This window comes from Antennarius striatus, chromosome 4 (assembly GCF_040054535.1).
Source record: "Antennarius striatus isolate MH-2024 chromosome 4, ASM4005453v1, whole genome shotgun sequence".
Taxonomy (NCBI): Eukaryota; Metazoa; Chordata; class Actinopteri; order Lophiiformes; family Antennariidae; genus Antennarius; species Antennarius striatus.
The window spans coordinates 22712679-22724206 of NC_090779.1; the positions used below are offsets into that span (position 1 = coordinate 22712679).

At 41.7% G+C, this 11528-nt stretch overlaps 1 protein-coding gene across 1 annotated transcript; it reads right to left on the bottom strand.

The window, feature by feature from the left end:
- Positions 1 to 1943: 1943 nt before the first annotated feature.
- LOC137593767 (tryptophan 5-hydroxylase 2-like) lies at positions 1944 to 7324 on the bottom strand. Its single transcript, XM_068312743.1, has 11 exons — positions 7286 to 7324; positions 6636 to 6737; positions 6278 to 6461; positions 5871 to 5971; positions 5613 to 5680; positions 5303 to 5499; positions 4974 to 5109; positions 4717 to 4843; positions 4030 to 4125; positions 3712 to 3845; positions 1944 to 2887 (listed from the first exon to the last, which is right to left on the bottom strand). Exons 2-11 carry the CDS (start codon positions 6735 to 6737, stop codon positions 2719 to 2721), a joined length of 1314 nt encoding a protein of 437 aa, XP_068168844.1. The 5' UTR covers positions 7286 to 7324; the 3' UTR covers positions 1944 to 2718.
- Positions 7325 to 11528: the final 4204 nt, after the last annotated feature.

Here is an 11528-nt window from a genome sequence, read left to right on the forward strand (position 1 = left end):
ACTGACAAACTAGACCAGTTAAGAAAATACCTGATGATGGAGACCAGTATAATAATGCCTGAAGGAGCTGGAGACTACATCATTCTCTCAAATGAATAAACACGTGTCTAAAAAAATTCACTTAAAAAAAGTAACTTAAAATGTAGTCCCATAACAAAACTTCATATACGCAATAACAAACGGTAAGTACATGTTAAAGAAACGTCTGTCTTGTTAAATTACTCTATCCAGCAGTTATTATAGGAACAATTTGCATTCTAAATGGATTCTGATGCTGTTTCCCATCTTTTCCCAGCATGCCCTGTCAGATCAGGCCTGTGTGAGGGTGTTTGACCCAAAGACCACTTATCTCTGAAAACTTTGAGGAGGCAAAGGACAGATGAGGTGATAGACTGTGTTTATTAGCTTGTCTCTATTTTGGTCCTTCATGAGCATATCCACATACTACACTGTTGTACTGCTGCCCTCTAGTGGTTGTTATTAATGACCCTTCACTCAGCTGTACATCAGTGTTTTCACCGTAGTCCAGTTATCAGGTTAAAGAGGAAAAACAGTTTCCTGGCTGATCCCAGGTCTGAGGACAGGTTCCTTATCTGTGTCACAACAGATTTGGCGACTGGTTGATTTTCAAGTCCACAGACGAGTCCACCGTTCCAGGTTTTTTTTGTTTGTTTCTTTTTTAAATTTGATTTCACTGCATTCCTGTTCATTATCCTCTTCTCTTTAGTTTTCTGCAAATGCCAGTAAGGAGCTGAAGTCTGAGCAAATGAATGAAATGCAGTTCAGTTCCCTTCTGTTCCCCTTCTGGCGGCCACAGACACAAACAAGACAGTCAGAGACTGCAACATCCCGCGATACCCCTGAATTCAACATTTTACCCTGACCTACACATTTTTGTGGCTCTGGCTTCAAGAAAATGTTGCTTTTTTGTTTTGTGATTATATATCATCAGGTGTCAGAGTTGTGTACCTAAAAAGGTACACAGTGCGCCGTCATTCCTCGTGGTTAATGCGTTCCAGGAACCACATGCAATTAACAAATTCCATGATAGAGCAACAAACTATTTATTTTATTATTTACAGTAATTTAAATGTTTATGAACCATCCCCATACTGATATTGAACTGCCTTCTATCTGTATAAAACGTAGTGCACTTCTGGATGTCACCAGCCAATAGAATGCGTGTACAGTGTCACGTGACTGCTTTCCAAAAATCCGTGATAAGTACAAAAGTTGAAGTTTAACCTTGACCTAGTTTTTTCAAGGTCAAGGTCATCATCTCATTTTCATCTCCTTTCCCACCCAAGTAATGTGCTTTCATCTTTTTGTCTGCTATGCTTGTGAAAATATTTGACAGACGATCACACAAACACTGACAATTACAATACATCACCGTTTCGTGCACTGTAATGAATAGGCTACAATTGGAAATGATGGTGATAAAACACAGCTTGAAATTAAAAAGCAGCCTGCATAAAAAAATAAAACAGCAGCCTTTTGAAAAGCTAAGTATATAAGTGTGTGTGTTGTTACAAGTCACTGCTTAGTGGTGATGTGCTCATCTGGTTCAGATACCAGCACAAGTTTTGACCCTGAGTGTGTGGGAGATAACCTGGATTTTAACCCAATTTCTGACTGCAGGCTGTTTGAACTGTGATTCCCAATCCCAATTGATTGCAACTGTTCATAGGATGTGGTCAGAGAGACTTATTTGCATTTCAGTCAGCGCCTTGAGGTTCTGAGAGGTCTCCGTCTGTTGGTGGTACCAGGCATGTGTCTGTCTGTCAAAAAGCTCACGTGATGAAAGATTAATGGCAGAACTATGGGAATGGTTTTCATGGACTAAAAATCAGTCATGGTGTCTGGTGGTATGGACTGGATGGGAAAACACATGTCTACTTATTTAGTCATTCAATCATTTTCTTGAAGACGAGATGCAATCGGCTCATCTCCTGCCACTCATCAGAAGTTACAGGTCACGGGTTCTGCTGGAATCTATCCCAGCTGACTATGTTTGAGAGGCGGGGGCATCGCTGGGCCACACAGACAGACACCCACTCCAAAACACATTAACACCTACGTCACAATTTACAGTGACCAATTCACCTGAGTTGCATGTTTTTGGTTGGGAGAAGGACCCTAGAGAACCCACCCAGACACAGAGAGAAAATACATACTTCACACAGATCACAGATGCGATTATTATAATTATTTAGTGCAAATCATGAAATCATCTTCTGACACCTCCAGCTGAATCAATGCACTCATAGGATTGCTCATGAATCAATTCATATGTGGTCAATAAAGCAGTTTTTATACAGTAAAGTGACACACAGACTACAACATGGAGCTTTGAACATCTTCTCGAGGTCATTAATCTGAAACCACCATCAGGAAGTTCCGCTGGAAGGAATGAAAACCAACAGGGTTCCAACTGTTTGAGAATCAAACTGGTTCATTTAAACACAATTATGGCAATCTGAAACTCACACATTTTCAGTCAGTTTGTTAAAAACAAACAAAATAGACAGAAATGAGGGAAATCTTTTATCTTTTCTGCTGGAACATCTATTAATGAACTTCAATGATTAGTACATTATTATCATCACTTGACTATAGAGCGTTGGTTCTACGCCTTCATCGTTTATGAAGTGGAGTTTAAGATCAGCTCATGTGACGTGACACTGCCCTGAACCAATCAGATCGTAAGGCGGAGCTTCAGATGTAGGTGTTCATTTTCCCCAGGGCATCGCAGACGATGGTCAGGTCACTACGCAGGTCATGCACCACGTTCTCAATGCTATGATTGTCCTTCAGCAAGTCGATGCTCTGAGTGTACGGGTTGTAGTACACCGAGAAGGGCCTCTTGATTGTCTTCGCAAACTCCCTGATGAAGAAGAGACACGGATGAAGAACACTTCATGGTTTCTCTATTCCTGAAGGCTGACTCTGATCAGGAGCTGACAGCAAAGCTCTGTGAGATTTGGGTCAGGATGTGTTTGGATCAAGTCTCTAAACCAAACCAAACCAAACCAAACCAAACCAACAGTAGCTGAAATTTCAAGTCCTCGGTGGAGGATGAGAAGAAATAAACCAGTCACAAACCCCATACTCCCAAAGCACACCACACAAGATACCACAAGGGACACGTTCAAATGCCTTCTCCAGATCCACAAAACACATGTGGACTGGTTGGACAAACTCTCATGAACCCTCGAGCACTGGATGGACAGTGTAGAGCTGGTCCAGTGTTCCGGACCAGCTCTACACTTGACAACCACATTGTTCCTCCCGAATCCACGGCTCAACTATAGGTCTAATCCTCCTCTCTAGTACCCTGGAATAGACTTTCCCCAGGAGGCTAAGGAGTGTGATCCCCCTTTAGTCAGAACACACCCTCCGGTCCCCCTTTTTGAAAAGAGGGACCACCGCCCCAGTCTGCCGATCCAGAGGTACTGTCCCCGACTGCCATGCAATGCTGCAGAGTCAATGTTACAGAATCTAATCTAATCTAATCTAATCTAATCTAATCTAATCTAATCTAATCTAATCTAATCTAATCTAATCTAATACCACTAGAAAGCAGCAGTACAACAGTGTAGCATATGGATCTGTTCATTAAGGACGAAAATGCTTACAACTAATAAACACAATATAACTGACAGAAATTGTGTTTTGTGTATCTCTGTGTGTCTGGTGTGAGTCTCTCACCTCATCTTCTCTGTGGCCTCCTCAAAGCTTTCAGAAATGAAGTAAGCTTCCTGGAAGTTGGTGATCTGAAATTCTAGGGCACAAGTGGTCTTTGGGTCAAACTGCTTCACACAGGCCTGATCTGACAGGGCATGCTGGGAAAAGATGGGAAACAGCATCAGAATCCATTTAGAATGCAGAAAATTATCTCTTTGGTAACTGCTGGACAGAGTTATTTAACAAGACAGACATTTCTCTCCAGGTTCTATTCTATTTTGTTGTCCACCACATAATGTTGAGCTACATAAACATAATCCATGACTTTATTGCATGTTTTACCTTCAGCTCTACAACTGATGACAGTAGTCCTGCTCCGTAGGCTCTCAGCTGACCATCCTGTCTGCAGAGTCCAAACTCGACAGTGAAGACGTAACACTGTTCAAAGACACACAGCATCATTGTGAAGAGACATCAGTGTACTTTTAAAGCTGAGGTAAAACATTGAAATTTTAAACATTTTAAACATTAGTGGTATTTCAGAATTCAGTATGAAGGACTGGAGGACGTGGCAGTCAGTTGAGGTCTTGAGGCCAGGTGCTTCACACTTCAGAAGAGGAGCTGTGAACAACAGCTGATAACTCAGACTTACTGTCAGAGCAACATCGAGATGGAAGCGTAGGTCAAGAGCTCCAAAGAGAACCCAAGTAGGTATTGACACACTCCCGACCAAATAGGTAAAACCATTCATAAAGAAAGGAAGGTAGACATGGACATGTAGAACACTGACTAATAAATGGCAACATAAAAAAGAAGTGGGTGAAAATGCTTTCTCACTGCAGCCCATGACGAGTTACACTAGTCCCAGTGGAGAAATGGCCGACTTTGACCAAAGTCTGCAAGGCAAGGAATGAGTGGCGTGGATGGTTGAATAAGAATATTTGAAGAAAAAAAAGAAAATGAAAAGAGAAGAAAATGAAAGGCCTTGCTTTTTCAACCAAAGTGAGGGGCATTAAAGACGACACTCACATTGGCCAGTTTCTGGACGTCCTCATCAGTGGCTCCCAGAGAGGCCAAACCGATCTCCTGGGAGAACTGAGCAAACTTAGGATCAGCCAGCAGGGGGACGTGACCCAGCAGCTCATGACACGTGTCGCTGAAACCCAACAATAACGCAACAATAATCCAATTCATGACGTCATAAAGACAAAAAAAAATCATGAAACAATCAGAAGAGACTTGGTTTAAATCCTGCAGGTGATGTGTTGAGTTTAAGGTAAACTCACGGCTCAGGTGTGTAGAGGGGGTCGATGCTGTGGCGAACATATTGAGTAGAGAAAAAAACTCTGAAAGCCAAACCAGACAGGAAGTCTCTGGGAGACAGATAACCAGCAACTGGCCGAACTGTGAAACCTGACCTCTCTGAAACAGAGTCACTTTATCATGCAGTGAAAAAGAAACATGAAGTCACATGACAGAATGAGATTGTATTATTAGAGATGACAGGAAGTCTGTAGTTGAGGTCACAGGAAGTCTAGGTGATGTCACAGGAAGAGTGAAAGTGAGGTCACAGGAAGTCTGTAGGTGAGGTCACAGGCTGTCCGGAGCACCAAACCTCTGAGGAACAGTGAGACGTCCTCCAGCTGAGGGACGTTGTCTTCTCTGTAGCCACAGTGTTTTCTGAGCAGCGGCAGGTTCTTCAGGTATTCTTTGCAGGCGTGAGTCGGGTAGAGTTTGGTCAGTTCTCTGAAGACGACGCCCCACGTCTTGATCTCCTCTGCCGTGTACTCGATCCGAGGGATGGGCTGCCCACTGTGGACAAATTCTAACAAGTTGAACTAGAGAAAACCAGACATTTTTACTTAATTAACTAAGTCAAAATATGTTAGGAGACCTTTTTGGAGTGTTACTATAACAATACTCACAATTTGTAATTCATGGCTATCTCTGCAAAGTATTTCCTCCTCTTGCAATAAACTTCATCCTTAAAGCACTGAAGAAAGAGGAATAAAACTTTTTAGTGTATTTCCAGAACTTGATCAAATGATCACTAGAGGACTCTCAGATCTGCTCACAAATAATACTTCCTCATTTTCTAAAACCAGAAATGTTTCTGTTTTACCAAACCCCACCATTCATACCCGTATGACATCACACTATTATATCCTTCCTTGTTGACTTACAGGATGGTCTTCGTCCGGTTCGGATCCGAACATCATCACTCTTTGTGAACACATATCCAACTCTGAGATTTTTTTTGGAAACCACGGAATATGTTCTCCACCTGATTCAGGAGGTAAAAAAAAATTCTGCTGTTCAGACAGAAAATAGAAAACAACAAAATCAAATCCTATAAATCAACTTATCTGGCAGAATCAAAGTGATTATTTAACTACAGTAACAGAGTTTGTTTTCCCAGATGTTTTATTGTCATCAGCTATTCACATGAGAAAAGAGAAAACAGATGCAGAGCAAGCAGCCTGAAGAAGTAATGAAGGTGAAACAGAGCACTGAGTTTTTCGATTTTTCATCAATGATGACATCCTTCACTCCTTCTCTTGATGTCACGTGACAGTTCAGGTGTTCGTACCTGCCTCTGCAGAGCGGACGTGTGCAGGCGAGTTGAAGGTGACGATGTTGACGTGATCTTTGAGATGCTCCAGCAGATCGTTGAACTCTTTCCTACTGCAGCTGCAGTCTGCAAAGATCTCCACCTCATTCACGAATCGCTTCGACGTTCGAGATTCGATGTGCCTCAAGTTCACTCCTTTCTCCTGTGGGGGAGGTAAGGGGTTAGGGTTAGGGCTACCGTTGTGGGGGAAAATTTGAGGGTTTGAAGATCAAAGGGGTATAATGAATGTGGATAAGAGGAGAAAGAGCATATAAGGAGGGGACAGGGAGTAGAGGAGTGTCTGTAATGGTAGAATCAAACGTTCTTGTCTTCTCACCTGGAAAAGGCTGAGCGCTCTGACCAGACAGCCCACCTCGTTCTTCAGAGAAAACACCACGGCTGTCTCGCCCCCTTCCACGGCTCTCTTGCTATCCATCATCTCATTTAAGGGACACATGGACAATCAATAAATAAAGAATCATCTAAATACATAAATATTTATGTTTGTCAGGTCCTGATTCAGATCACTGATTGACTTCACCTGTTTGAAGAGGACCCAAGGGTTCTCATTCCAAACTATAAGGTACACCTCAACAGTCTAATCTATCAGGTATAGTTGTACATTCCAAAAATAGGTGTACCTATTTATACAAGCCCTGTACTGATCACCATAGGTACGTTTCCTCTCAACTGTGCCCGGCAATTTGCTGGCTACGCGTCTAGTGCGTACCTCGAGAAGACAACCATAAGTGTCTTGTGTTCAAGAAAATAGATTTATAGAACTAACTTCAACTATAATCTGCATATTTCAGAAATGAGAAAAAAGAGGCATCTGAATGAAGATCACACTTATAATACAATAAAGGTAATTATAAGTTAAAGTGCAAATTAAATGTGTCTGTCAACAGGTCTGAGTCTTAAGTGTCAACATTAAAAAGATTAGGTTCCTTCACAAGTTCATGAGTTTAGTCAATCATTGATTCCTACCTCTGGAAGAGAGCTGATTGAAATGCTGTATATTGAAGGGCAGCGCGTGGTTTTTAAGCTTTTTGTCTTAACTGGTGTTCTATTTAACTTGTAGGAGGAGATTAATTCTTATCTTTTCTGAGACTCAACTGTTTGACCAGATGGACACATGAGACAATTATTAACTTCTATTTTTTCTGTTGTTACACAGCTGCGACCACACCAGGTTTGTGTTCAGAACTGTAAATTCTGGGCTTCCAAGCCACTGCATATTTTTTAATCTTTTGGTATTTACCAGTTCTACATTTCAAGCTCGTCTTCACTACATCATGCCCAGTGACAGATAGGGACATGATGTAGGGAAGCACTGGTATGGCAAATGTAGCCCACCTGGCAATAGACTTGCCTTTTAGTCCTAGATGCACGTTTCCTAATACTTAAATTACCAGTAAGCAGGACTGTTATTGTCTACATAAGTGGCAATCCCCGGATATCACTGTTACATTGATTATTTATTTTTATCTTGGTCTTTTGTAGCACGTAAATAGTCTTTCCAGCAGCTTCTTTATCTTTTGAGACTTTTTGTATGAGCCATGTCAATAAATGATGACTGTGTATATTAAGTTGTATTGAAGGTCTATAATTTAATTATATATATATATATATATATATATATATATATATGTATATATATATATATATATATAATTATATATACACGCATATATACATGTGTATGTATGTATGTGTGTGTGTGTGTGTGTGTGTGTGTGTGTGTGTGTGTGTATATATATATATATATATATATATATATATAGTTTCCATCTTATTGATGTTTAGCAGAATGCTGCAGAACGTTCTCATGGACTACATTCCACCACCACACTTCAAATCACGTTGGAACTTTAGAAGATAATCAGTGAGCATTTGGGTAAGGCCCCCCACCCCCACCCCCTTACAAACTTACAGAAGTCAGTTTTGTCATCAATCAAATAACAACAACAAGTCGTCTGACTTCTGACGGACAAACACACTGACATACAAAGTATGTCCAGTCAAGTGACCAGATGGTCCAATGACAGGATTCTGTATCCATCAAATGAAGCCCAAGTCAAGAAAAACGATTCTGGGTCAGAATGACTAGAAGTCTGTCTTAGTTTCACATGACATTAACTCATTTGATCTGATTCAACTGATCTATAACTCATGACTGGAGGTTTATTCATGTTTTGATTCTGGTTGAGGCCTCTCTGATCTGACCATTGCTGCAGTCAAGAGAGAAGCAATAAGGAGTTTGGACCCCCCTAAACAAATGTCACTCATTGATTTCTTATGTTATGTAGGTAAATAATGTCCACCAGCACTGAATGTCATTTAGGATAAGTTTGCTTTCTGGTCAGTGACATAGACACAGTACTCTTTGGCTTTGGACAGACTTTGGACTTTGGCCAACACATTTACATTGACATTTAGTTATGTAGCAGATGCTTTAATCCAAAGTACAAAGTTTTTATATTAATGTTGACGTGATAATTTATGGTATTGTTAAATGCAGTGAGCAGAGTACACAACTTTCTATTTTTATTTAGGGGAAAATAATCTGAGCTTTGGAAAGAAGAGGAAGAAGCCTTTCTTCCAGATCATTCCAGATTTGTTCTCTTTTAGCTAGTTTATGGTATTCATTAAGTCTAGCTACTCTTTAGCTGCTCTAAAATGTTCCATCATGTTCACCAGCCATTGAACAGTGTTTCTGTTTACATATAGTCAAAGGAACCATAAAGGAAATGTGCTAAAAATGAAAATGTGGTAAAAGAGGCTCAAAGGGTTGGCAAAGCAGAAGACAAGGGAAAAGCGAGAATCACATAAAAACTAAAAACAAGTAAAAGCAATGAGCTAAGCTTACTCTTTAAGCTGTCCATTATGTCCCAGTGGTTACTGAAGGTCCAGGAACACTACCTGAAACCCCAGTCCAGAGGAAAACAGTCTTTCTCTGCTGCGTTTCAGGGGTAATACTTATTTGTACTTATGTGGATGTGGACCCCTACCTCGTGAGCTGGATCATAGACTATCCAACAGACAGACCCCAGTATGTCCGTATGGGGGACAGTTTGTTATCGGTGGTGAGCAGTAGTACAGGGGCTCCACAGGAGACTGTGCTCCCCCCCTTCTCTTCACCCTCTACACCAAGGACTTCAAGTACAACTCAGATACATGCCACATGCGGAAGTACTCCAATGACACCGCGACTGTGGCATGTGTCAGGGATGGTGAGGAGAAGGAGTACAGGGCATTGGTGGCAGACTTCGTGGAGTGGTGTTAGCGGAAAAAGCTCCAGCTGAACGCCTCCAAGACAAAGGAGATGATGCTGGATTTCCTACAGGCACCCCCCTCTTAACAGACAGTGGTCATTGAGGCCAGGGAGGTGGAGGTGGTTGGACAATACAAACTGGACTGGTATAAGCCATTGTATGTTGGGGTGGTGCTGCCAGGAAAAGGGATATGGAACGTCTTAACAGACTCATCTGCAGAGCAGGTTCAGTGGTCAGACAGAGCCTGGAACTCTGTGGAGACAACTCTGGAAAGTATGGCCATGTCCAAAGCCAGGGCTATCATGAGTAACACCAGCCCTCCCGTGCACATTACCTTCTCCGGGCAGAGGAGCTCCTTCAGTGGCAGACTGCTGTCACACAGCGCCTCAACAAAGAGTGCCCTGTGACATCAGAAGGTATAATGCTTCTTTCAGGAGGAGGCAAGGCGGCTAGGTCAGCATGTGGGGAAGAACTGGCCTGTTGGCCGTTGCTACAGTGAAGTGTGACCAAGGTGTTTGTGGTGTTTATGGTGAAATAGGGACAATGATGTAAAAGGGATGTACCCTGCCCATCAGGTGGGCAAGGTACATATGTCCTGTTAGTGTAGTATATGTCCTGTTATATTGCCTGCCTACCTACCTACCCAGGTAGGTACCTATCTACCTAGCTATCTATCCATCTATTCTGACTGACTCCTAATCACAAGGCAGCTGGTGGAAAAGGTGTGGTGTACACCTGCTGCACACCACTGAGACCCAGCCCCTTCCTTTAAATATGCACTACAGCTCATGCTGCTGTAACCCTGTCACTGTCAGAGTTACAGCAGCAAGGAATGTGTTGTAAGGTAGAAAAGACTGACTGCTACAGTGCAGTGACAAAGTTACTCCAGTTTCTCAAACTGAATCTTCCAAAACAGAATGAGGTGAAGTCACAAAAGTCAAAGGTCAAACTCCACAAGAAAACAAAGCCTTTTTATAATGATTCAATTTAAATTCAGCTTCTGTTCATAAATGTCAGATCTGCAGCTGAAGCTCCTCCAAATGTCGCCTCAGCTGCTTTTATATGTGTGATGTACGTCAGGACGTGTGGCCTCCCCCATCTTCTTACGACGTTCAGGGCATCAGAGATGGAGGAAGTTATCACCTGTCATCTGCTCATAATGCTGCTTCAGAGGATAAAAGCAGCTGGAGCTTCTCCTGAGTCTCACCGCGCTTTCATTTCCTGTCTGACAGGAAATTGTCTCAGCACCCAGCTGATAGTGTGCTGCGCTTATCAGCGTCCATCTTGGGTTTTATTGAAGTCTAGCTGCTCGATGTGATTGAGTGTCGTTCACGTCGTTCACTTAGTGAAAACAGAAGCATCCTGATGACCTGCGTTCAATCTCTCTGCTTGAAATCACCACAGAGACCCAATCAAGACATGTAATTAAATCATCTGATTTCACAACCTCATTGATGTTCATCCATTTTCTCCCATCTGTTCAAAAATGTGATCTTTATAAATCTGAAGGGTTAAAGCTAAATTCACAGAAGGAATATTTTAATTGTTTGATCGAGACACAAAATGTTAATCAGTGACCTTTTCATGGACCATACTAGCTGCTTCCATTTATGTCCAGTGTTTATATAAAGCGAAACTAGCTGTCATCACTTTCTAGTCCAAATGCCGGGCTAGTCTAACCTTTTCCACCTGTTTCTATTCTGAAAACTCATCTAAGAAATTTGTTTTCTATCACTGTTTCAAGTGTTTGTGCCCTGCTAACATTTTTACTAATCTTTATGTGAGGCAAAATAAGGTCTTTCCAAGTGCTGCCAGTCTTTATGCTGGTCGCACCCATTTAATGCTTTATTAAATGGGTGAATAGATCTCTATGCAAAGAGATGTATTCGAATCTCTCTTTGCATTGAGATTCGAATAGATGTTTCGAATCTCTATGCAAAGCTTAAGCTAGTTTA

Coding starts and splice junctions, on each gene's coding strand:
- LOC137593767 (XM_068312743.1), bottom strand. CDS start 6,737: ATGATGGATAGCAAGAGAGCCGTGGAAGGGGGCGAGACAGCCGTGGTG. Junction 5,972..6,277: donor CGTCCGCTCTGCAGAGGCAG/GTACGAACACCT, acceptor CTCCTGAATCAG/GTGGAGAACATATTCCGTGG. Junction 5,110..5,302: donor CGTCTCACTGTTCCTCAGAG/GTTTGGTGCTCC, acceptor ACTCTGTTTCAG/AGAGGTCAGGTTTCACAGTT.